Consider the following 25595-nt stretch of genomic DNA (forward strand, 5'->3'; position numbering starts at 1 on the left):
GCCTGTGATGAATTGCTTTATGTCCAAGCAGTCCATGGGCTTCCAGCTTTCTTTCGCATCATTTTTGCAATGGCTATTCTCTGCTCTGCAGTCCGGCATCTTTGTGGGAAGGGATGGATTCTGCACTGCTCTCTTATGCACTATTAACTGTCATGAAGACATAGTGGATGGCAATGCAGTTAATTGTCAAGTTCCTAACTGAAGGAGACTTGCAGATGCCCAACATTTTGAGTGATATGAATAGGAGCAACTTTAGATTGCTTTTGGCATTCACAGAGCAGCTGCATAGGATAGACCATTGCTTTGGGGCTTGGGAAACAAGCACTGAATAGTGGGATTGTATTGTCATACAGGTGTGGGATGAAGATCAGTGGCTACAGAACTTTCAGATGTGGAAAGCCACCTTCCTGGAACTCTGTGCAGAGCTCGCCCCAGACTTGCAGTGCAAGGACACCAGAATGAGAGCTGCCCTCTTGGTAGAGAAGTGTGTGGCAATCTCTGTGTGGAAGCTGGGGGCTACCGGTCAGTCACAAATCAATTTGGAGTAGGGAAATCGACCGTTGGGGCTGCATTAATGCAAGTGTGTAGGGAAATTACAGCTACGAAGGACAGTGATTCTGGAAAATGTGTGTGCAATAGTGGACGGCTTTGCAGAAATGGGGTTCCCTAACTGTGGAGGGGCGATAGATGATACACATATTCCAATTTTGGCATCAGACCACCTTGCAACAGAGTACATCAATCGGAAGGGGTACTTCTCCATGGTAATTCAGGCGCTTGTGGATCACTGAGGGCGTTTCACTGACATCAACGCGGGGTGGTCCGGGAAGGTGCATGACGCATGCATCTTCAGGAACACTGGCCTGTACAGAAAGTTACGAGTGGAGACTTTCTTTCCAAACAAGAAGAGTATAGTGGGGGATGTTAAAATGTCCATTGTGATCCTGGGAGACCTGGCGTACCCCTTACAGTCATGGCTCATGAAACCTTACACAGGACACCTGGACAGTAGTAAGGAGCAGTTCAACAGCAGGTGGAGTAGGCGCCAGATGACAGCTGAATGTGTCTTTGGCAGATTAAAGGCACACTGATGATGCCTTTATGGCAAGATAGACCTTAATGAGGATAATATTCCCATGGTCATAGCCGCGTGCTGTACATTCCATATAATCTCGGTGAGTGCTGAGGCAGACCGCTTGGCCGCTGATTTTGAACAGCCAGATACCAGGGCTGTCAGAGGAGCCCAAAGGGGGGCAGTTCGAATCAGGGAGGCTTTGAGACAGCACTTTGACAATGAGCAGCAATAATGTATATCTCTGTCACTGGGGCTAGTTTTCCTAGGATGTAATGGTGTCATTTTTGGCCTTACATGCCTGTAAGAAAATGATAACAATGCCTATGCATGTATTGGTAGTGCCTGCAATCTCAATTTGTAGAAAAAATATAAAGGGTGATTCACCTTTAAAGAACTCCTCGATTTTATTGAGCAAGAAAGAGCACACATAAATGCCTGATGGGAAAGGAGGAACCAGGGAAGGACAGACCTTCACAACTGTGTGTAGGTCCAGCTATCATTGTTAAAGTTCTCCGAGGGGGTGGAGTGAAGGGGAAACCGAGAACGCCCCGAAAGCGAAAAGGAACGTGCAGGTGGAGTTGGATGGGGGCATGGAAAAGTGTTCTGAATGTGTTGCTGGGCAGGGTGAGCATGGACCTGCTCAGTCTGCAGCTCTATTAAGGACAGCAGCATCTGCGTTGCTCCTCCATTACTTTAATCATCCTCTCAGTTGCGTCTTTAACAAACGCTTGATTCTCTTTTCTCTCCTGCCATTTGGCTTCCCAGCACTCCTTATGTTCCCTTTTTTCTGCATTGGAACACTGCAGTACCTCCTGGAACATGTCCTCTTTGCTGTGTCTTGGGCGCTTTCTTATCTGGTGGAGATGCTCGGCAGGGGTGCATGGGGTGTTCCTGAAGTCCACATCTGGGGAAGCACAGGGGACAATGCACAGAAGCAGGATTGTTAAATTCATGCACAGCATAGTAACATTTCAGTTAAATTCACCTTTTGCAACATTGTAATCACTGTCTCACTGACCCTAGCTAGGCACACATCTCTGTGAACAGCTAAAGCATGGTGAGTGTTGGTGGGAGAGGGGGGTTGCTCCACATGGGGAAAAGAAAGCACAGTGTCTGCAAGGCTCGTGCAGCATTCTAAGGAATAAATTCTAAAATTCTCCCACACTTTTCCCACAGGCAGGGGTCATTCTAGCAGACATCTCACAGCTAAGGGTAAGCAGGGAAGCGAGGGTACATCTACTCCATGCTTGTGGCTTCCACCCTGTTCCCTACGATGCTCACCTATGTGCCGCTTTGGTCCCCGCACAAGTGATTGCCGAATGGTATGGGAAAGTTTCCTACCATGGGGGATGGAACAAAGCTTCTCTGCCATGCAACCTGCCGCAGAGGATTACTGAGTACCTCCAGGAAACTTTCCTGGAGATCTCTCTGGAGGATTCCTGGTGGGAGATTTTGGCTGCATCAACACCCTGTTCCGCTGTACTGATTAGCTACACAGGGAAATGTCCAGCTCACAGAAACACCACCAGACTCCCACATTTCTATACCCTGAACCCATCTCCGCACTACACAAACCACAGCCACTTGCCAGGCATCTCATCTCCTGCTTCTTGCTCCCCGGAGAGTGACTGCTGCGACTGGCCAGACACTTCTGGAGTGGAGAACAGTTCCTGGCTGCCTGCCCCACTGGGCGACCCCACTGGGAGCTGCACATCCTCGTCTAACTCCACCTCTTCATCAATAACTTCGTCCTCCGGGTTAGGTCCTCTCTTTGCCGCATCCATTCCCCCCAAAGTATCCACGGATCTCTTGGCAGTGGAGGGGGAGTCACCACTGAGGATAGTGTTCAGCTCCTTATAGAACCGGCAGGTCTTAGGTGAAGCACCAGAGCGTCGGTTTGCCTCCGTCGCCTTATGGTACGTCTGCCTCAGCTCCTTTATCTTCGCTCTGCACTGCAGCGTGTCCTGATCATAGCCCTTTTTGCACAAGCCTCGAGAAATGTGCCTGTAGGTATCCCATTTCCTACGGCTCAAGCACAGCTGGGACTGCACAGCCTCTTCTCCCCATATACTGATCAGATCCAACAGCTCCGCAGTGGTCCAAGCGGGATAGTGTTTAGTGTGATAACCTGCCATGGTAACCTGGGAAGATGCTAGGAGACCTCTCCACACGGAGCCAGCAGGAAATGGAATTTCAAAAATTCCCAGGGCTTCTAAGGGGGAGGGATGGATGGTCGTTTATCTGGCTGCAGGGCAGTGGAATTCAAACTGCTGACCAGAGCGGTCATGATGGGCATTGTGGGACACCTCCTGGAGGCCAATAAAAGCGATGAAATCAAGCGTGGTGTCTACACTGACACTCTGTTGGAAAAAAAAGTAGAGGAAAAAGACGTAAGTCTCTCATCAGGGTAGATGCATTTAGTCATCAATACTGGGCATTTTTCCCAACAAAAATTGCATCGCAGTGTGTACTCCCGCAGTTTGGTCAACAAAAAGCAGTTTTGGGTGACAAAACTTGGTAATGTAGACAAGGCCTAACTTAGTATCCAAATTTTTCTTTCATCTTTCTAATTCTCATGTTGACTTTTATTAAGGAATGAGAAAAGCACACTATTCGTTGATTGCCAGTTAAATACTTATTTGAAATTGGTGATTAGGACCTGCATTGAAGGGACATCATCATACACTTTGAGAGACATGGTTCCTCTGATTCCTCTCCCAAGCACAGGACTATCTCTAACCCTTGTGTGGAGTGGGAGGTAGGGGGGATGGCTCTGTGTGTCCTCCTCCCTGCATACCTGCATAAGGACCAGAGATGGAGTGGCCCTGGTTGTGTCACACTGCAAGTTAATAGCAAGACTATATGTCCAAAAAAGAAAGTTTGTGTGTTTTTTTTAAAGATACTTTATTTTAATGAGCTTTTGCAATGCTTTGAACAAAAGCAGCATTTTATATCTACAATGATGTGAGTCTTCACTCATTTCATCACATCACTTCATCACTCACATTGCCTCAGCTTGGTACTTTGTCTTCCATGCTAAAAACAGGTAAATTTTTCATCTCAGTAATTACCAAGATTGAGCTTTCCCAAGGTAAATACCAGTGAGGACAAGGCACTTCAGATTTATCAGAAGGTAAACTGGCTGAGGTCATCTCTATATCCCCACCTGGGATTACGTTGGTGAGTTAATTTTGCGTAAAACTGAAGTGCCTTGTCTTCACTGTTTTTTTAACCTCAGAATAGCTCCTGTGTGTTAGGTCCCTGAAGTAAAAGTTGTAGCTTTTTTAGCAGTGAAGACAAGCCTTGAGTATTTACATTGATTCCTTTGTCAGTAACTCATCTGAGAACTTCCCTTTCATATGTAGATCCGGGGGCATAACCGTTAAAGGAGGAAACTGAAACCCTGCATCCAAGCATCAGGGGAATTTGCTGGTGCACAGGAGCCATAAGGATCATCCTCTCCAGGGTAGAGACAAGAAACTCTGTATATGAGCCATAGTGTTAGCTTTATGCCCCTTTGCCTGCACAGGTGGCATTCAGGAGTAGGAGGGGGTGTGATGACCAATGTAGCCTACACTTTGACTATTCTTGCTAGTGCAGTAGCCCATAGGAGAGGGTGCAAGTTACAGCAACCCTCACACAGTCAATTATGGGCACATGCAAGTTTCATTTCTGATGTAAAAAGAAAAGGAGTACTTATGGCACCTTAGAGACTAACAAATTTTTTTGAGCATAAGCCTGCTACTCTGAAACATTTCTGATGTAGTGATAGCAAGTTCTACCTAAACAAAATGTCTGTAATGGCACTTCTTTTTAAAACCATTTCCCTGCAAAGTTCAGTAGCAGCATGTACACTGAGAATACTCTGTTGAGATTGGTAAAGCCCCAATCCTTCAAACACTTATACACATGCTTAACTTCACTATCACAAGCAGTCCCATTGATTTCAGTGGGACAATCCATGAAGTTAAGCATGTTTAAATGTTTGCAGGATCAGGACCTCATGTACATCCTAACCTTCTGCTGAGGAAAAGATGGACAGCTCAGCCCTACAGCAAGAAACAAGAACACAGAATTACTCCTTAGATACCTGAAACCATTATTTTTACAAATACTATTGCAGGTATATTAAACTTCTGTGATAAATGCAGCCAACATCACACTTCAAAATTCTTTATCAATTTTCATTTACAGCCAAAATGACAAACAGAATTAAGCGTCTAACCAGTGCTAAATATTCAGATATTTTCAGAGTTTTAATAAGTATTTATTTATCTATTTTAAGTACATGAAACAAAGATCTTTGTTTCTCAACATTATAATTTTTGTCTGACTTCTGTTTAGGAAGAGATAAAATAACAAAATTACCTTATTTTAAAATTGATCTTCTATGCCTTATGAAAGAGACCTATAGAACATAATAGAAAATGGTAACCTTGTATGCATTTTGTAAACTTAATAGAGAAGAGACTCCCTGATTTTATATGAATTCACATAGGGGATATAATTGTCATATTGTATAGGTTGAAAGAGTAATTTCTGTAGACCCCTATTGGTTTCATTCTTATAAAATTCCAAGGGACTCTCACATATTTTTTTATAATTACTGATGTCAATAGGGAAACATTTTAAAGAGTTATGATCCAGTTCTGCAAACACTTAACTTTAAGCCTGTGAATAGTCCCATTGACTACAGTGGGACTATCTGAAGCATTGAAAGGTAAGCTCTGCTTAATTGTTTGCAGGATTGAAGTTTTAAAACAGTTTTAGAACCTTTAAAACTGTTAAACTGGGGGATGATACCTTCCTTTCTCCACCCATAGTGCCAAATCAGAGAATATGTATTTATAACTCTTCTAATCTGAAATAGTCCTTCTATAATTTTCTTCCTAATGGTGGTTTTACACTTAGTGTATTAAAACAAATTTTAAAAAGATGAAAATAAGTCCAAAAGCCCACCAAGATTCTTTGCTTAATTAAATTTCCTCCTGTCTCATGAGTCACTGTGAATAATTGTTAAATTGTTTACCAAAGATGTATATACAAGATAAAAAGCCTGTGGCTCACATACTCAGTTCTGGGTCACTTAGAGTTTTATTCAGTTTCTTTTAAATGTAACACACTCCTCCTGGTTAAGTTTAAAAAAAAAAGAAAAAAAGAGGAAGTCCAGAAATAATAGAAGGTTTCTCTTTGTAATGCACATGCGTAGTTGCAGGGAACAGGGAAAGAAGCTTTGATGCCCTCTTCTTGGAATTGTTTTAACATTTATCTCATGTCTCCTTACCTGATTGCGAAGGCTCAGGTCAGGGAGAATTAAAATTTTCCCATATTCAAGAAACAATTCTCTGTTGTTGCTAGCTTTCTTTCAGATTCTTTTCTTCTCTTGGAGGACAGTTGAAGACAGTGCACCAGAATTACATTCACTCTGTTAGATTCCTTGAGAGGACTTTGTAGCCTGGCCCCAACATAACAGTTAATTTTTGTCTTGTAATTTGAACAATGCACTCCAGCACAGTAGGCTTTAGCAATGCAAGCGCTTCCACAATTTTAAAGCTCCTTGACCTTACCTACTTTTCAGGCTATTCCATGTTTCAGTGATTAGATTAGTTGCAACAAGTATTTTCATATAATTCTCTGGTTCCTGAGCAGCTTTCATTCCCTGATTGTTTGGATTTTTCTCAGTCTGCTTTTCACTGCCAGTGATCCATTTGCCCAGTTTTTATAAGTTGCAATATACATTTTAAATTGTTTTCTTTTAACGGAGCAGGGAGAATGTCAGCTGTGGGTTAATTATTGCGTAGCATTCCCTCAGAACTGTGCTCTTCTAGTTGCACTTACTGCTAACACAAGCCCTGTTACCTGTCTGGGTATTTCTGCAGTTGATATTCTCTTAGATTATAAACACTTTAGAGCATTATTCATACGCAGGGCCCTACCAAATTCATGGCCATGAAAAACGTGTCACAGACCACGAAATCTGGTCTTCCACTGGTGAAATCTGGTCTTTTGTGTGCTTTTACCCCATACTATACAGATTTCACCGGGGAGACCAGCATTTCTCAAATTGGGGGTCCTGCCCCAACAGGGAGTTGCCGGGGGGGAGGAGGCGGGTGTGTCGCAAGATTATTTTAAGGAGGTTGCGTGCTTGCCTTCAGAGCTGGGTGGCCAGAGAGCGGTGGCTGCTGGCCGGGTGCCCAGCTCTGAAGGCAGCGCCCCACAAGCAGCCGCGCAGAAGGAAGGGTGGCGATACCAGACCATGCCACCCTCACTTCTGCGCTGCTGCTGGCGGCGGCTCGGCCTTCACAGCAGCAGCTGCTGCTCTCCAGCCACCCAGCTTTGATGCCAGCGCTGCCACCAGCAGCACTGCAGAAGTAAAGGTAGCAGTACAACCCGCCCCTACAATAACCTTGCGACCCCCTCCACCCGCAACTCCTTTTTGGGTCAGGACCCCTGCAGTTACAACACCGTGAAATTGCACATTTAAATATTTGAAATCATGAAATTTATGGTTTTTAAAATCCTAGGAATCCATTTTGAAATTCACCAAAATGGATCGTGAATTTGTGTACATATATGTTCAGCACCTGGCACAACTGGGTCCCAGTCCTGAATTAGGGCTTCTAGGCACTATTGCAATGCAAAATAATTATATGGTTTAATTAGCTTTAAAGTAATCCATCTTTTCGTGCTTGTTTTATTCTCTTGTCTTGCACGGTCATATTTTTATTTTACCATCCTGTTAGTACAATCAAAGCACCTGCTGTCTCAAATGTAGCTTTTAGTGATTTATTTTAGCTTATGTAATTGCATCTGTTTTATGCTCATCTGAACCTAGGGTCTGATCCAATGCCTAATGAAGTTTGTGGGAGTCTTTCCATCGTCTTCTATGGGGTTTGGTTCAAGCCCATTAAGATGCTGCTTCATTCCAACAACTGTAGCTTCTACACAAGACTCTTTCTCTCTTACCTCAAAATCAAGTTTTGATAATATAGAAGCTTTAATTGTCTTACTGTCACTGGAAGTGATCTGGTGGTGGGGTCCCATCCCAGCTGGTAACTCTTCAGTAACTTGGGTTTCAGATGTATTCAGATTATCTAAGAGGAGCACTCTTCAGTATTTTCCTGTCTTACAGGCAAGACATAAGCCAAATGACCAGTTAAGTGTAACATTCTTTATACTCTGCAGAATTAGTTGTATTATTCTGGAAAGTATCTAAACTGCCTACTGCCCTACCTTTTCCAGCTGGAATTGTGATTTGTCCATAGCACCCTCTAAACCAAAAGTCACAGACCTATCGATGTTGACCCACCATGGCTCCAGTCCTACTCAGCAGTGTTAGGTGGATTTATGTCCTCTGTCACTCTGGAGTGACTGCTGCCAAGGTCATCTATTTTCTCTGTCTCAGCAACAGTTGGCTACATCTCAGGTGACAGCTGTGATTAGTATTGTGTAATTAAAAGGTGGAATAGCAAGTATCCCAAGAGGCATCAACAGAACAAGCAAGGGTCAGGCACAAAGGATTCTGAATTATAAAGTTATTTCTCTAGTCAGAGAATATTTTTCATTACTGAAAAGCACTTTGCCTTTTCCCTGCCATTTTTAAATATTCTATCCTCATGCTAGAGCTGTTAAAAACAACTTTGAAAAAAATTGTTTTGACAGAAACTATCTTTTTCCACTCATCATATTCAAAAATGTACTAGCCTTTCAAAAAATGATTCACCTTAAGACAGAGAGAGTCCTGTAAAGTTTCATTCTGGTATATATCAGTATCAGAAAATTATGAGTGACTGAAAACATGGCTTTAGGATGGAAACTGAATTAACCTTAACTAGAACTGTTGCTGGCATTCAGGCTGTTATGATAGTAGTTCCATGTAGCACTTTATCTATTCAATGCACTTGTACAAACATTAATTGATTTTAAAAGGCCAATAATATACACTAGTAAAAACTTCACAGCAAGTTCTGACACAGCCTGAACACTCTCATACTATACATGACGTTGCATTTCCTTATTATTGTAGCTTTCCAGGGGATTCCTCCCATCCCAGGGACCACTTGAGTTCAGTGTCTGCTTAGAACCAGATCTGACCAAGGGCGTAAGAGCCTTCCCAAAAGTTGGGGAGCGGGGGCTGGAAGGGGTGAGGGTGGGACCGAAGCCGAAAACAGCTGCCTGCCTATGTTGTCCCCCCTGGCCCAGGGGAGGCGAAGGTAGAAGGTCCACGCCAGCTCCCCACAGCTGCCCACTCAGCTCTCCCTGACCCGGCTCCAGCCGGGTGTGGGGGGATCTCGGAGCCGCAGCCTGGCCATGGTAAGAGCTGCGCAGGCAGCTGTGGGGAGCCATGACGGACCCTCCACCTGCCCGTGGTGCAGGGGGCCTGAGGAGAGCAGCCCATGTGCCTGCCCCGTGGGCCTCCCACCCAGGGCAGGTGGAGGGTCCCCACAGCTGCCCACATGGCTCTTATCATGGCCAGGCTGCAGCTCTGAGGTCTCCCCAGCCAGAGTTGGGTCAGGAAGAGCCGCATGGGCTGGGGGCTGTTTTCAGCACCTCCCCCACCCCCCCACTGTCCCCATATCTACTCTAGAGACACCATCAGAGGACCCAACCACAACAGCCACACCATCAGGGGCTCATTCACCTGCAAATCTACTAATATGATATATGCCATCACGTGCCAGCAATGCCCCTCTGCCATGTACATTGGCCAAACTGGGCAGTCTCTACATAAAAGAATAAATGGACACAAATCAGTCATCAGGAATGGTAACATACAAAAGCCAACAGGAGAACACTTGAATCTCCCTGGACATTCAATAACAGATTAAAAAGTAGCCATCCTTCACCAAAAAAACTTCAAAAACAGACTTTAAAGAGACACTGCAGAGCTACAATTCATTTGAAAACTTAACACCATTAATTTGGGCTTGAATAGGGACCGGCTGGCTCACTACAAAAGCAATTTTCCCTTTCTTGGTATTGACACCTCCTCATCACTTATTGGGAGTGGACCACATCCACCCTGACTGAATTGGCCTTGTCAGCACTGGTTCTCCACTTGTACGGTAACTCCCTTCTCTTCATGTGCCAGTATATTTATGCCTGTATCTGTAATTTTCACTCCATGCATCTGAAGAAGTGGGGTTTTTACCCACAAAAGCTTATGCCCAATAAATCTGTTAGTCTTCAAGGTGCCACCAGACTCCTCCTTATTTTTGTCCATTATGGTTAGGGGTGGGGACTAACTGCCACCCAAACCTACTCCTGGGAGAGGTTGACTCTTTTTATCCATACCCGAACCTACAGCCCTTGGGGGTGGGGGAGAGGAGGAGGAGAGGGTCTCTGTTAGAGCCTCTCCCTTCCTCCATCCTTGTGCTATTGGGGGTGGTGGAAATATTTATTTTCTTGGCTTGTCTGCCATTTGCACAGCCACTTCCCATTACTCATAGATTCCAAGGTCAAAAAGGACCATCATGATCATCTAGTCTGACCTCCTGCACAATGCAGGCCACAGAACCTCATCACCCACTCCTGAAATAGACCCCTAACCTCTGGCTGAGTTACTAAAGTCCTCAAATCATGGCTTAAAGACTCGACGTTACGGAGAATTCACCATTTACACTCGTTTCAACTTGCAAATGACCCATGCTGCAGAGAAAGGTGAAAAACCTCCTGGGACTCTGCTAATCTAACCTGGGGGAAAATTCCTTCCTGTCCCCAAATATGGCAATCAGTGATACCCTGAGCACGTGGGCAAGACCCACTAGGTAGATACCTGGGAAAGAATTATCTGTAGTAACTCAGAGCGTTCCTGTCTAGTGTCCTGGCTCCAGCCATTGGGGATTTTTGCTCCTGGCAGTCACCGATGGGCCATATGCCATTGTAGGCAGTCCCATCTTACCATCCCCCCCCATAAACTTATCGAAGCCAGTTAGGTTTTTGCCCCCACTGCTCCCCGTGGAAGGTTATTCCAGAACTTCACTCCTCTGATGATTAGAAACCTTTGTCTAATTTCAAGCCTAAATTTATTGATGGCCAATTTATATTAATTTGTTCTAGGGTCCACATTGGCGCTTAACTTAAATAACTACTCCTCCTCCCTAGTATTTATCCCTCTGATATATTTATAGAGAGCAATCCTGTCAGCCTCTTTTTGGTTAGACTAAACAAGCCAAGCTCTTTGAATCTCCACTCATAAGGCAGGTTTTCCATTTCTCAGATCATCCTTGTAGCCCTTCTCTGCACCTGTTCCAGTTTGAATTCATCTTTCTTAAAAATGCAAGACCAGAACTGCACACGGTCTCACCAGTGCTTTGTATAATGGTACTAACCCTGCCCTGCCTCTACTGGAAATACGTCGCTTGATGTACCCTAGTAGTGCATAAGCTTTTCACGGCCACATCACATAGACTGCTCATAGTTATCCTCTGATCAACCAATATATCCAGGTCTTTCCTCTGTTGCTTCCAACTGATAAGTTCCCAGTTTATAGCAAAAATTCTTGTTAGTCTCTAAACGCATGACCTTGCACTTTGCACTATTAAATTTCAGCCTATTTCTATTACTCCAGTTTACAAGGTCATCCAAATCGTCTTGTATAATATTCCAGTTCTCCTCCGTATGACAATACCTCCCAACTTTGTGTCATCTGCAAATTTTATTAGCACACCCATGCTTTTTGTGCCAAGATCAGTAATAAAACTGTTAAATAAGATTGGTCCCAAAACTGATCCCTGAGGAACTCCACTAGTAACCTCCCTCCAGCCTGACAGTTCACCTTTCAGTAAGAGCCGCTGTAGTCTCCCCTTTAACCAGTTCCTTATCCACTTTTCAATTCTCATATTAATCCCCATCTTCTCTAATTTAACTAATAATTTCCCACGTGGAACTGTATCAAATGCCTTACTGTAATCCAGATAGATTAGATCTACTGCATTTCTTTTGTCTAAAAAAATCAGTTATCTGCTCAAAGAAGGAGACAACATTGGTCTACCTTTTGTAAAACCATGTTGTATTTTATCTCAGTTACTGTTCATCTCTATGTCCTTAACTACTTTCTCTTTCAAAATTTGTTCCAAGACCTTACACACAATTGAGGTCAAACTAACATGCCTGTAGTTTCCTGGATCACTTTTTTCACCCCTTTCTTAAAAATAGGACCAATGTTAGCAATTCTACAGTCATAAAAGGTATAACACCCAAGTTTACAGTTTCATTAAAAATTCTTGCTACCGGGCTTGCAATTTCATGTGCCAGTTCCTTTAATATTCTTGGATGGAGATTATCCTGGCCCCCAGTTTAGTCCCATTAAACTGTTAAAATTGATTTCCACCTCGGATGTGGTCATTTCTACCTCCATATCCTCATTGCCATTAGCCACCCTGCAACTACCCTTAAGCTCTTCCTTAGCCTCATTAGAAACTGAGGCAAAGTATTTATTTAGGTGTTGGAAAGGGCCATGCCTAGATAATCTTTAATCTCCACCCCATCTTCAGTGCTTAGTGGTCCCACTTCTTCTTTCCATGTTTTCTTCTTATTTATATGGCTACAGAACTTTTGACTACTGGTTTTAATTCCCTTTGCAAGGTCCAACTCTACTTGGCTTTTGGTAGCTCTCACTTCAACCCTACACTTTCTGACCTCCAAGAAGTAGCTTTCCTTGCTGATCTCCTCCCACCTTCCATTCCTTGTAGGGCTTCTGCTTTCTCTTAGTCACCTGTTTGAGATGCTTGCTCATCCAGCTTGGTCTGCAACCCTTCCCTACAAATTTTTGACCCGTGCTTGGGATGCAGGCTTCAGACAGCTTCTGCAACTTTCTTGAACAGCACATAACTACTTTCTGGGAATGGTACAGGTATCAACAGTTCACAATCAAGCTGGAAGGGGCATATCAAGTGGGGCCCCTCAGGGATCAGTTCTGGGTCCGGTTCTGTTCAATATCTTCATCAATGATTTAGATAGCAGCATAGAGAGTACACTTATAAAATTTGTGGATGATACCAAGCTGGGAGGGGTTGCAAGTGCTTGGAGCATAAAATTAAAATTCAAAATGATCTGGACAAACTGAAGAAATGGTCTGGAGTAAATGGGATGAAATTCAATTGGGACAAATGCAAAGTACTCCATTTAAGAAGGAACAATCAGTTTCATGCATACAAAATGTGAAATGACTACCTAGGAAAAAGTACTTTGGAAAGGGATTTTGGGGGGCAGTCATAGTGGATCACAAGCTGAACATGAGTCAGTGTAACACTGTTGTAAAAAAAAAAAAGCAAACATCATTCTGGGATGTATTAGCAGGGTGTTGTAAGCAAGACACCTGAAGTAATTCTTCCACTCTACTCTGCACTGATTAGGCCTCAACTGGAGTATGTGGACAAATTGGAGAAAGTCCAGAGACGAGCAAGAAAAATGATTTAAGGTCTAGAAAACACGACATATGAATGAAGACTGAAAAATCTGGGTTTGTTTAGTCTGGAGAAGAGAAGATGGGCGGGGGGGACATAACAGTTTTCAAGTACATAAAAGGCTGTTGTAAGGAGGAGGGAGAAAAATTGTTCTCTTTAACCTCTGAGGATAGGACAAGAAGCAATGGGCTTAAATTGCAGCCATGGCGGTTTAGGTTGAACATTAGGAAAAACTTCCTGTCAGGGTGGTTAAGCACTAGAATAAACTGCCTAGGGAATGTTGTGGAACCTCCGTCATTGGAGATTTTTTAAGAGCAGTTTAGACAAACATCTGTCAGGGATGGTCTAGATCAGAGGTGGGCAAACTACGGCCCACGGGCCACGTCCGGCCCACGGGACCCTCCTGCCCGGCCCCTAAGTTCCTGGCCCGGGAGGCTAGCCCCCGACCCCTCCCCTGCCATTCCCCTTCTCCTGCAGCCTCAGCACGCCGCACCGCCAGTGCAACGCTCTGGGTGGCCGGGCAGTGCAGTTACATAGCCACAGCCTGACCTGGTGCTCCAGGCAGTGCAGTAAGGGGGCAGGGAACAGGGGGTGGTGGATAGAGGGAAGTGGGGATGGTGGTCAGGACACTGGGGTGTGGATAGGGGTCGGGGCGATCAGAGGGCAGGGAACAGGGGGATTGGATGGGGCAGGGGTCCCAGGGGGGCAGTCAGGAAGGAGAGGAGGTTTCCTAACAGTGATTCTATTTGCTGTATGTCTCAAAACCAACAAATACTGGATGTTTTGCTCCAGCGAATGTTCTCCTTTTTCTGGTACCAGGACTGTTCTATGTCTTCCCACTAATTCCAGTGATACCAGTATTCTCAGAAAACTGAAGCAGGGCATCTGTCTTGTGATCATGATAAACTCAGGATGGACCAGGCAGTTTTGGTTCTCCAACCCAATGGATCTGTCAGCCTATCTGCAAATCACCCTCCTGCTTCCCTCCCTGCCAGAATCAAGGCAAGATTGTACACCTGGACCCTGCATCATTACACCTCACAGCCTTAAAGCTGGTTGGATTGTTGGATCATATTAAAGAAGTTCTGTATTAAAATCACAAATGAGTTTAATTCCCCATAGTTCAAATTCCAGGGTATTACTAATTAAGAGGTCTCTTGGTTTTTGGTACTGGTTCTCTCCCTCTCTGTGTGAAACTTGCAAGCCCTAGAACATTTTAAGACAGAGTCTGTTCTCAAAGCAATTCTTTGTAACAATTATTCACACAGAGAGAGACTCAAAGCAATACTTTGTAACAACAGAAACAGCACCCAGAGACTCCCCGCCCTTTTGTTGTATTCATCTTGCTTTGTTAACAATTGTGATTAAAATAGAAATAGAGGATGTATGTGGATGGATGCTTGGTGTGGATAATAACTGAATGATCAGGGAGGTGCCAGCCTAAGAATCCAGTGACCATCAGCTGAAGAAGGCGTCAAGTGGAAACAACCAGAGGACCCCCGGAGGGCAGACTGGAATCCACCCAACAGCCTCAAGAATGGGAGAACCAAAGAACAAGATAACATCTGGCAGCACGGAGCCATCAGGAATGTGCCATCTGCTGATTGATTCAGCAACAGCATGATGAAGCAATTCCCACAGACTGGCATAGGAAGAAAATCCTATAAAAATGGACTCTAGAAAGTGAGAACTTTGGGGTCTGATTCTGCAAACCAACTTCCAGGAGCATCAGATGTGTATCTGACAAAGCCCTGCTCCCTCCTCATGTCCAGGCCACCTGGCCAGCGGCTTGGCATAAGCAACTCTAAGGCTGATAACTATGATAACAACCTTGCAGAACCTCTGTGTGTGTGTGTGTGTGTGTGTATAAATATGAAATTGAATGGCATGTTATAGCTATAACTAACTGCTTACTATGATTCTTTCTGTATTCACGATAAATGTGGCATTTTGCCTTTTCCCCTTTAATAAGATCCTGCTGGTTTTTATTTTATTGGTATAACAGGATTATTTGAACTTCTCTCGTATCAACAGCCACCACCTAACTAGCCTACATAAAGAGAGCAAGTGGCCTTACTCCACAACAGGGATCCCACAAGGCCGAGCTTCAATAAAGTTGTATTTCCACTGTGAGCTCTTGACTCCTGCATATACTGCAGTAAAATCCTACTCATTCACCATACAAAATGAAAAGGGAAGGGAAAGTTGAACAGTCAATAGGAAAAATATATTGATACACAATGAATGATCTCTAGACTCCTATTGTCACTTATAAGATTAAAAACATTACATCCCATAATACTATGGGTTCTCATCAGGGCCAGCTCCAGGCACCAGCGTTCCAAGCAGGTGCTTGGGGCAGCCGTTCGGCGGCAGCTTCTCCCCTTTGCTGGCCGTGGCGGCAAATGGGCAGCAACTTCCTTTTGCTGTCTGCGGCGGCAGTTGTTTTCACTGCTTGGGGTGGAAAAAACTGTCTGGCCGGCCCTGGTTCTCATGTACCCCATCACCTTTTGGGAGCAGCCTCAGTCTGCAATTCCTTACACATAAGAGACCCTTCCAAACACCCACTTACACCAGCCTGAATTTGGCTTATCACCATGCATATGTGCTGCCACGGATTGAAGATAAAGGAAGGAAATTCTGGCTTTTATTAATGCCATTCCCAAAATGGCTGAAGAGGTTTCTTGTAAGTCATCAAAAGGTGCTCTCTATTCCTACAGAAAGAGGCTTTTCCTGTGTACCTGGCTAGTGCATTGGAGTTCCAAGTGCTGTCCAGAGCGGTCACAATGGAGCACTCTGGGATAGCTTCCAGAGGCCAATACCGTCAATTTGCATCCACACTATCCCAAATTTGACCCAGCAAGGTTGATTTTCGCGCTACTCCCCTCGTCGGGGAGCAGTACAGAAGTCGATTTTAAGAGCCGTTTAGGTAGACGGAACAGGGTTGGTTGTGTGGACGCAGTCATTTTTAAATTGACCTAACGCGGCTAAATTCGACCTAACCCCGTAGTGTAGACCAGGCCTAAGATACAGCCTTTCCTATCCATCCATTCCGCTAAAACTCTAATCCAGTCCTTCATCATATCCTGTCCCAACCTACTGCATCATCATCTTCTGGCCTTTACAAGTGCACTCTTGCCCTATTTACATCAATTCAAACCACTGCTACAAAGATCATGTTCCTAGCTCGTTGCTCTTGCCATGTCGCAGCTCTCTTGCAGCCCTCAGCTGACTCCCTTTCTTCATTGCATCAAACCAATAATTTTCACTTTCAAGGCACTTTGAGGTGTAGCTTCACCCTAACCATCATCATTTCTCATTTCTGTTATGATGTTATTTCCAGCCTCCACTCTCAGTGATACCAGCCCTCATCATCCACTTGTAAAATTTTCAAACGAGTACCTTTGTGATTTCTACCATGCTGCCCTTCACAAATGGGAGGAGCTCCCATAAACATCCACAAAGCCATCTCATTGTTCTCCGTCAAATTTCTCCTCCTTTGTTGTGATGGCTACAAAAAGCTTGGCAACAGCTAGGCAGCTAGTATGTTGAGACCTCTCCCTGTCGTGCTAACCAGTACTGTCTCATTATGTCCCTGTGCTCCCCATTTGTCTGTATCCACCTGTTGTCTCTTGGCTTATACTTTAGTTTGTAAGCTTGTTAGGGCAGACATCATCTTCCTGTAATGTGTTTCAACAGTGCCTAGCATAGTCCTGGTCCATGAACAGGGCTTTTAGACACTACTGCAATACAAATAATTAATAATAAATAATAAATTCAGAAGTAGTTCATTAGAGAGACAAAGTGGGTGAGGTAGTATCTTTTACTGGACCAACTTCTGTCTTTCTCACCCACAGAAGTTGGTCCAATAAAAGATATTTCTTCATCCACCTTCTTTCTAATATTCTGGGACCGACACGGCTACAACAACACTGCATACAAGTAATTCATTATTATTTATACAGCACTATACTATATATATGGTACTTTACAAATAGGTCACTCACGTACAGGATAACCATACAAGAACAAGGATGTGTAGAGACACTATCTGTAGGATACGGGCAATGGAAATATTCCCAGGAGAAACATGTATTAAACAGGGAGCCTGTGTATTCTGAAATTCTACAGCCCTTATCTGGAATTAGCTATAGGATCTACCCCTTGCTGTAGAATCTAAACTCTTATTTAAAGAACAATTGGTTTCTAGACTTTATGGTTGGAGAAAAACTATGAAACATGATGAAACCAATGCAGTAAAATCTATGAACAGCCTCAAACAAAAGTTCAGAGAGAGATGTATTATTAATCTTATTGGGGTGGTAACTCTGAAACCTAAAGATAAGTTAAAATGTCATCATTCTTAACTATTTCATTGTTCATTTTAGCAAAAACATCCACCTAATGTAATCAGCAATCCCAAACTCCTTTGCTTTCAGAGATCTCAAAATTGTCCCCTACCCAACTGTAAATAACCCCACACATTCCTGCTGACAATTTCTAATGCAGTTATGTGTTGTCCAGGATTAAGACCTTTAGAGACGCTAAGCACTGAAAAGATTACGGTGCCCCCACATATGTAATTAAAAATAAAAATAATACTATACTGTAAAATAAAATTTTATTTTTCAAAATGACACAAAACATGTATGCTGAAATTAAAATAGCTTCTTTCTAGATTTTCTGATATCCAGAATTTTGCAAAGCTCATCTAAGCTGACTCGATGAAGCATGTTCACTTCCATACACAATAGGGAAAGTGAATCAAGTCTGTCCTGACACGTTGTTCTCTAAGGGTTTTTTATTCTTTTCAGCTGAGAAAAAGAGCGTTCGGCTTTGCTGGTGCCCTAAGCACGTGCTTAGTCTGCCTATTGGGTAATCCAGCACTGGTGTTTGTCCCTACAAGACTCTGCCATACTCTAAAATTGAGAAATGCAGCAACAGTGTAAAATAAATTGAATTCAATACCAAAATAAAAAGGACTACTATACCTATTTTATTTTTCATTCACTTTTAGTTCAATAAATCCCTCCATGAATCTGAGTCTACTGCAGAATTTCCTGCTTACTGCACTTGAGCTCTTCAGAAGGGCCATGCTGCAGTATTTAGGCCCATTTTGTGCAAACTAGATAGGGTCTTGGTTTTAAGGCATGATTTATAGGAATGCAAGAGGAGGTCCCTGGCACTAAAACGAAGGTAGAAGCTTCTCCAAGCATAGCAGGTAGGTGGAAAGTAAGCATAAAATCAAGAGTGGGAGGAAACCAAAGGTACAATTAGGAGACAGGATTGAGACAGACGTAAAAAGCAATGGGGAAGGAGGAAGAAACGAAAGAAGAGATTGGTGCAGAATCTTGAAGCAAGAACACAACTTGAATTGTATGTAAAATAATAGAGGAAGCCAGTGAAGGGTGTCATATCTGGTAAAGGAACATGGACTGGCTACAGAGCTTGCTTATACACACCACATGTTCATCAGAGGATCCTTCACTGCTCTGTCAGGTATGGCTTTGGTTCGTTTAAATAAGGTGTTTTACACACAGCCTCACCTAGTGACTGAACAGTATAAGACAGTTTAGCATTCCAGTACATCTCCCTCTTTAAGTTTTACATTCTTGCCATTTACACTCATGCTATCTTTGAAGTTCTGTACATATCTATCTCTTAAGTGTCTGAATAGTACTGGTTTTCCAATTACATGTCCTGAATGTGTAACAGCTTGGTCATCTGGTTATCTATTAGTTGCAAAGACTGAATGTGGTCAATTTGGAGTTGTCTTCTTGTGCTGCATCTGCCTCTGTAAAGTTTGCTCTGTTTATTGTTCTTTCTGAGGAACTGTAGCTGTCAATAGTTTTTGCTGAATTCTCCACTGTCAGTGCTGATCACATATGGTCATAGTGCTGAATTCTTTTTCTTTACTACCACTGGAGTTGTCCATCTTTTTTTCTCCAGCCAATTTGACATGAATATGGTCACCAGGTTATAGACCCAGCGTTTCTTTAACTGAATGACATCTGTTGTAAAAGTGTTAATAAGCTCTTTTAGCCTTTTAACCAAATTTGGCTACTCTCTTCATGTCTAGTCACTTTGAAGACATATCTTCATGTCTAGCCAAAGTTGGAACAGAAACTGAGTGGTCTTCCCATGAGGAGTTGTGCTGGTTTATATCCAGTAGCTACTACTGGTGTTGATCTGTAACTCAGAAGACCAAGGAATGAATCTTCCTGATGCAAGATTTTCTTGGCTGTCTATATAGCTCTCTCAGCCTCTCCATTCACGCGTGAGTAATGTGGGCTGTAATAATATGATCACAATCATATTTCATTTGGAATTAAATTCTGCTGCAGTGAATTGTAGTTCATTATCCATCGCTAGTTGTTTTGGAATATCAAAATGAACAAAAGTGCACTTCAGTTTCTTGATAACCCTGCAATGTTATGTCTTTCATGTACATTATTTCTGTATACCTGGAAAAATAGCCCACTACGACCAGATAATGATGTCCTCTAAATCACATAAATCTGCGGTTAGTTTCTTTCTTCCAAGGTCTCTCTGGTTAAGAGCACTTGTACCTTGTAAATTTGTACTGCATGTTTTTTCAACAGTCCAAAATCCTCCACAAATTCTTCCATCCTTCTCACTATGCCAACCATGGCTGTCACACTGTGGCTGAGAAAGCTGTTAATCTTTGATCACATACAAAGACAAAAGCTAGGCATTTGAAATGTAGGTTGCTTCTCTGATGAACTGGCGCATACAGTTCAGAACTGCTAGTTAGAACTGTGAGAGGCAACTTCAGCTCTGGGAGGGGTTGAAGGTGATTGTAACTCCCTTCCAAGAGGACTGTGCCATAAACTCCTAAGCCAATTTTAAAGTCAATAGTCTTGCAATCAATATTCAATTTCACTCTCCAGACAGTCTCCATGTTATCACAAGCGATAGATCCCAGAAACAATGGCTCTTGATTGTTTGTAATATGAGTCAACTCCCTGACTTCTTTGGTATGGCTAACAGCTACAAAATGATCATATTTCATGCAGTTATTACCACCATGTGCTTCTGGCTGACATGCATCATCTCTTGGGATCTGACTTTTTCCACATCTTGTGCACATAGGCTGGAATTTGTCCCTCTTATCCTGGGATTTCTCTCTCTCCTTGCCTGAAGGGTTTTATGATAAACTGTAAACAGACACTTGTGTTAAAAGTTCTTGGCTAGTTTTTCAAGTTGCTCTAGGGTTTGCTATTTCATTAGCTCAGAATGCTTTGCTCTCTGTCTAGCTGTAGATAGAGTTAAATCTCTTTTCAATTGTAGCTACTGTGATTATCACTACAAAAGTTTTTTTTTCTCCTGCTGATAATAGGCCACTTTAATCGATTGGTCTCCTTAAGAGTTGGTATGGCAACTCCCATTTTCTCATGTTCTCTGTATCTATCTATCTTCCTACTATATTTTCCACTGCATGCATCTGATGAAGTGGGCTTTAGCCCACGAAAGCTTATGCTCAAATAAATTTGTTAGTCTCTAAGGTGCTCCTCGTTCTTTCTGTGAAAAGTTTGTGTGTGTCAACCCAGTAACCAACCTCTCTGATATTTTAATGTTTTGCATTCTCAAAAATCAGTTTCCAGCCAATGTATGCAGCGCTCTTATAAAACATTCAACATTTTCCCCTGGTTCTTGAATTCTCTGGTGAAAATATGCTCTTTCATAAATCACATTTCTCTGAGGTATAAAGCATGCATCACATAGTCAGAACTTTCAAAGTCATCTTTGTGACTGTCTTCAGTAAAGTCAAAGGATTTAAAGATATGTTCTGCTGGCTTCCCCGTAGCATAAATTAAAGAAGATACCTGTATATCATCAGTTTCCTTGTGGTGCCTGGTAGCAATGCAAGATCTTGCAAATATTGTTTCTAGTCAGTTCATTCTGAAGGTTTGTCAAAGTTGAAGTTCTCTGGGGGCATTGAAGAGTGGCATATTGATGAGATCCTGCAACCTTAGTTGCTTTATTCCTTTAGTTTCTATTCTTAGGCATGGTCAACAGGGAGGAGGGGGGGCGGCCAGGGGGAAAATCGATCTAAGATACGCAACTTCAGCTACAAGAATAGCGTAGGTGAAGTCGATGTATCTTAGATCGACTTAGAATCCCCCGTCCCCCCACTCCCCCGTCGACTCCGCTTCCGCCTCTCACCCTGGTGGAGTTCCGGAGTCAACAGCAAAGCGATCAGGGATCCATGTATCGCGTCTACACTAGACATGATACATCGATCCCCAATAGATTGATCACTACCCGCCAATCTGGCAGGTAGTGTAGACGTGGCCTTAGTTTACTCTTTACACAATGTCATGTTCCTGTGCCAGATATCGACTTGCTTATATATACCATAAGATCTTTCAATGCTGTCAGCTATGAGTGAGGTTCCTTTAAATAAGGTATTTTACACACATCGCCACCTAGTGGCCAAACAGTATAATACAATTTAGTATGCCATTACAAAGAGGATCAATGAGGGGACAGATATGGTAGGAGTCAGAAGAAAGATGATCCTACCACAAACATTTTGGATCAACTGTAGAAGCAAAAGGTGAAATGCAGGGAGGCTGCAGTAACTGAGATGAAATGTAATCAAAGTTCTGTTTAAGAGATGAAATGTCTCATCTCAGGATGGGAGAGTGCTGGAAACCATTGTACTATAGCTAGGATGAAAAAACTTTCATAAGACACTGTGTTTAGAGGCAATATTAAGAGGGGAGTAGGCATGAACTGCACAACAGAAGATGCTTTCAGATGTCCTTGCTGTTACACAGAAGTGAGATTTTAAAAAGAAAAAAATAATTTAGCTGCATTTTTTCTAACTTGTTTTAAGTAGGTAGTTACTATATCAATCACATGTTTTACTCCTCCAATCCAATCTCCCAACCCCAGAATATGGCTAATGGGCCTATCAGAAAGCTGCCCCACCATCCTCAGATTTTGATTCAGTCTGGCTCTTATCCTCTCTGCATTCGGACCAGGCACTCTCCTCTTCCTTGGATGATGGTCATTGAAACCACAGGAAAAGACGGCTGCCTACTCTCCATTCTAGTGCCCGGCTGGGTCCCAACCTGCAGCAGCCCACAGCTGCAACTGCACTGAAAGCATGGAGCATGCCTAGTGCGGAAATAATATTTGGAATTTAACCGCTAAAACCTAAGAAGTTTCTATTGAGCATGTGCAAACTGCAAATTTTCAAAGGCTAATAACAAATTTCAACAGTTTTTCACAGGGATGACAAAAGGCACATCCTTGATAAAAAGGCCCCCTGCCGAATTTCAAGTCTCTGTTCTAAAGAAAGGGTGGCACTAGAGATGTTGAAGAAAGCATCACAAGAAACTTTTCACATTGACAGAACAATGTATTCTTTCCCAAGTCTCAAAAATGTCAAGCGTTTTGGCTGAAATTTAAAAACGTCAGCCTGAAGCAAACAGCTGGCATGGAAAATAATCAGTCCAAACAGTTAAAGTCTGGCAAAGTTATAAGCAACTTAAACAAAAGTCTTATTATGGGATGTATCAGGCAACCTTAAGTAATGCGGCTGGCAGCCCCACCTATAATGTTTACTGTAAAAAAAAGAAATTCACCTGAAACATTTTTTGAAGAGATCTTCTGGAATGTGAAGTATTTCCTTGGGGCACAACCTGAATTTGTGGCAAGATACAGCCTTTTAGTATGAGAGGGACTATGCCAAGCTAGATTTTCAGCTATCTAAAATTCAGTTATATTAGTATAAGGCTTTGTTCTGCTCTGAAAAGTGACAGTAAAATGGTATCTGGTAGTAGTCATCACTGAAGCACCATGCAGTCAGGGAGGAGGCAGCACTGGTCACAGAACAAACTGTAGCAAGTTTGGGACAAGAAGCCTAGATAGCAAGACTGGTTGGTGGGAGGGCAGAGGAACATAGCTTTACATCCACAGAGGCTCCAAGTAGCCAAATAGTTATGCTGGAGTGTAACACCTGCCCTCAACAGAGGCTCCCTGTTATCTTTTCAGTACAATAGAACAAGGGAAACTTCAAGCAATAGCTAGGTTATCTACAAAATGTAAGCAGGCTGATTCGGTCTCCTTTCCATCTCCCATTGTTTTGTGTGTCCTTTTTTCAGCCTCTGTTTCCCCACAATTTTCCCTACCCAGTCACTTTCTTTGCTGGCAGAGCATGCTACTGACATAGTAGAGGAGTGACAGATTCACCAGGGGAAATAGAGAAGGTAGAAGAATAAAGTACATAATCTGCCTACAATGCCTCTGCAACACAGAGGTTCCCCTGATGGTCAGCAGGAAAAGCTTCAGGAGTATACCTGAAACCTGGCTGACTGCATAATGATCCTGAAAGGCTATATAGCATAGGTAGAGCCCTACCAAATTCAGCCTCCATTTTGGTCAATTTCACAGTCATAGGATTTGTAAATTTCATTATTTTAGCTATTTAAATCTGAAATTTCACAGTGTTATAACTGTAGAGGCCCTGACCCAAAAGGGGGTTGTACGATGGTCACAAGGTTATTGTAGGGGAGGAATCTCGGTATTGCCACCCCCATCCTTACTTAGTACTGCTGCTGGTGGAAACACTGCCTTCCGAGCTGGGTGGCCGAAGAGCAGCGGCTGCTGGCCAGGGGCCCAGCTCTGAAGACAGCACCACCACCAGCAGTGGTGCAAAAGTAAGAATGGCATGGTATGTTGTTGCTACCCTTACTTCTGCCTTCGGGGTGGACCCAAGGCTAGCAGCCGCCACTATCCAGCTGCCCAGCTCTGAAGGCAGCAGCGCAGAAGTAGGTGGCAGGGTATTGCCACCCTAACTTCTGTGCTGCTGTTGGCGGGGCGCTGCCTTCAGACCTGGGTTCTGGGCAGCAGCCACTGCCCTCTGGCCACCCAGCTCTGAAGGCAGTGCAGAAGTAAGGGTGACAGTACCCTGACCCCCCTACACCTTGTAACAACCCCCCCCCACAAACCCCTTTTGGGTCAGAACCCCCAGTTTGAGAAACACTGGTCTGGTCTCTCCCATGAAATCTGTATAGTATAGTATACTTTTATACTCTGTAAAAGTACAAAGAAGACCAGATTTCACAGTCCATGACACGTTTTTCACGGCCTTGAATTTGGTAGGGCCCTAAGCATAAGTTTGAAAAGGCTGGTAAACACCAGAGTGTCATGGAAGATGCCCAACCACTGTCAGCCCTGTGCCCTATGGCCTTAGAAGCAAGAAGTGACTATTTCCCACAGCACCAAAAAGTAAAGACTCCCCAGCCTTCCTCTCTGCTTATCTACACAGGCCCGTGACTCCTTAGTCACACCACAAAACTAATACTCACCTCACCGATCATTCCCCCCCCCCACACTCCCTCCTCCACCCAGATACCGGCCACTGCTCCTCACACTTCCCTGCTCCTACCCCGACTCCCAGACACACATCCCCTTCCCCCGCTGCTCCTCACACTTCCCTGCTCCTACCCCAACTCCCAGACACCTCCCCTCCCCCCACTGCTCCTCACACTTCCCCTACTCCTACCCTGACTTCCAGACACACACCTGCTCCCCCCGCTGCTCCTCACACTTCCCTGCTCCTACCCTGATGCCCAGACACACACCTGCTCCCCCCGCTGCTCCTCACACTTCCCCTGCTCCTACCCCAACTCCCAGACACACAACCCTCCCCACTGCTCCTCACACTTCCCTGCTCCTTCCTAAACTCCCAGACACCCCCCTCCCCCCACTGCTCCTCACACTTCCCTGCTCCTTCCTAAACTCCCAGACACCCCCCCTCCCCGCACTGCTCCTCACACTTCCCCTGCTCCTACCCCAACTCCCAGACACACAACCCTCCCCCCGCTGCTCCTCACACTTCCCTGCTCCTCCCCTTCTGCCCCTCAGTTACCTCCCACTGCTCTTCGCTCTCCTTCCGCCCCGCCGTTGCCCAATCTTCGGCCCGGCCCCGCCCCCTAGCCTCGTTTCCTATAAGGCCCTGGAGTGTCGCCCCGCCCCCTCCTGCCGTCGGCCCCGCCCATCACGAGGATGCGTTGCTGCGAAAACAGTGCCTCGGCCACTTGTTGCCATGGGGGTGGGGCTAGGTAACCAGGAGGCGG

General features: G+C 44.0%; 1 protein-coding gene across 10 annotated transcripts; it reads right to left on the reverse strand.

Moving 5' to 3' along the window:
• Positions 1 to 1460: 1460 nt before the first annotated feature.
• On the reverse strand, positions 1461 to 25437 carry LOC144265286 (uncharacterized). Of its 10 annotated transcripts, XM_077817794.1 has the most exons (6): positions 25388 to 25437; positions 23100 to 23156; positions 8086 to 8200; positions 5444 to 5483; positions 2664 to 3435; positions 1461 to 1979 (listed from the first exon to the last, which is right to left on the reverse strand). In XM_077817794.1, exons 5-6 carry the CDS (start codon positions 3208 to 3210, stop codon positions 1732 to 1734), a joined length of 795 nt encoding a protein of 264 aa, XP_077673920.1. In that variant the 5' UTR covers positions 3211 to 3435; positions 5444 to 5483; positions 8086 to 8200; positions 23100 to 23156; positions 25388 to 25437; the 3' UTR covers positions 1461 to 1731. The 10 variants fall into 10 exon arrangements, 8 of the variants coding, with proteins under 8 accessions (XP_077673920.1, XP_077673924.1, XP_077673919.1 ...); XR_013346240.1 differs by lacking the exon at positions 23100 to 23156 and having other exon boundaries at positions 2651 to 3435; positions 25388 to 25436; XR_013346239.1 differs by lacking the exon at positions 23100 to 23156 and having other exon boundaries at positions 2357 to 3435; positions 25388 to 25436.
• Between the last annotated feature and the right edge of the window lie 158 nt (positions 25438 to 25595).

The sequence above is a fragment of the Eretmochelys imbricata genome, chromosome 5 (genome assembly GCF_965152235.1).
Source record: "Eretmochelys imbricata isolate rEreImb1 chromosome 5, rEreImb1.hap1, whole genome shotgun sequence".
Taxonomy (NCBI): Eukaryota; Metazoa; Chordata; order Testudines; family Cheloniidae; genus Eretmochelys; species Eretmochelys imbricata.

What these genes read in the sequence shown, in the direction of transcription:
- LOC144265286 (XM_077817798.1), bottom strand. Translation starts at nt 3,210, where the DNA reads ATGGCAGGTTATCACACTAAACACTATCCCGCTTGGACCACTGCGGAG. An exon ending in AGCAGGAGATGAGATGCCTG is followed by an intron (nt 1,980 to 2,663) that starts GCAAGTGGCTGT and finishes GTGCTTCCCCAG; the next exon opens with ATGTGGACTTCAGGAACACC.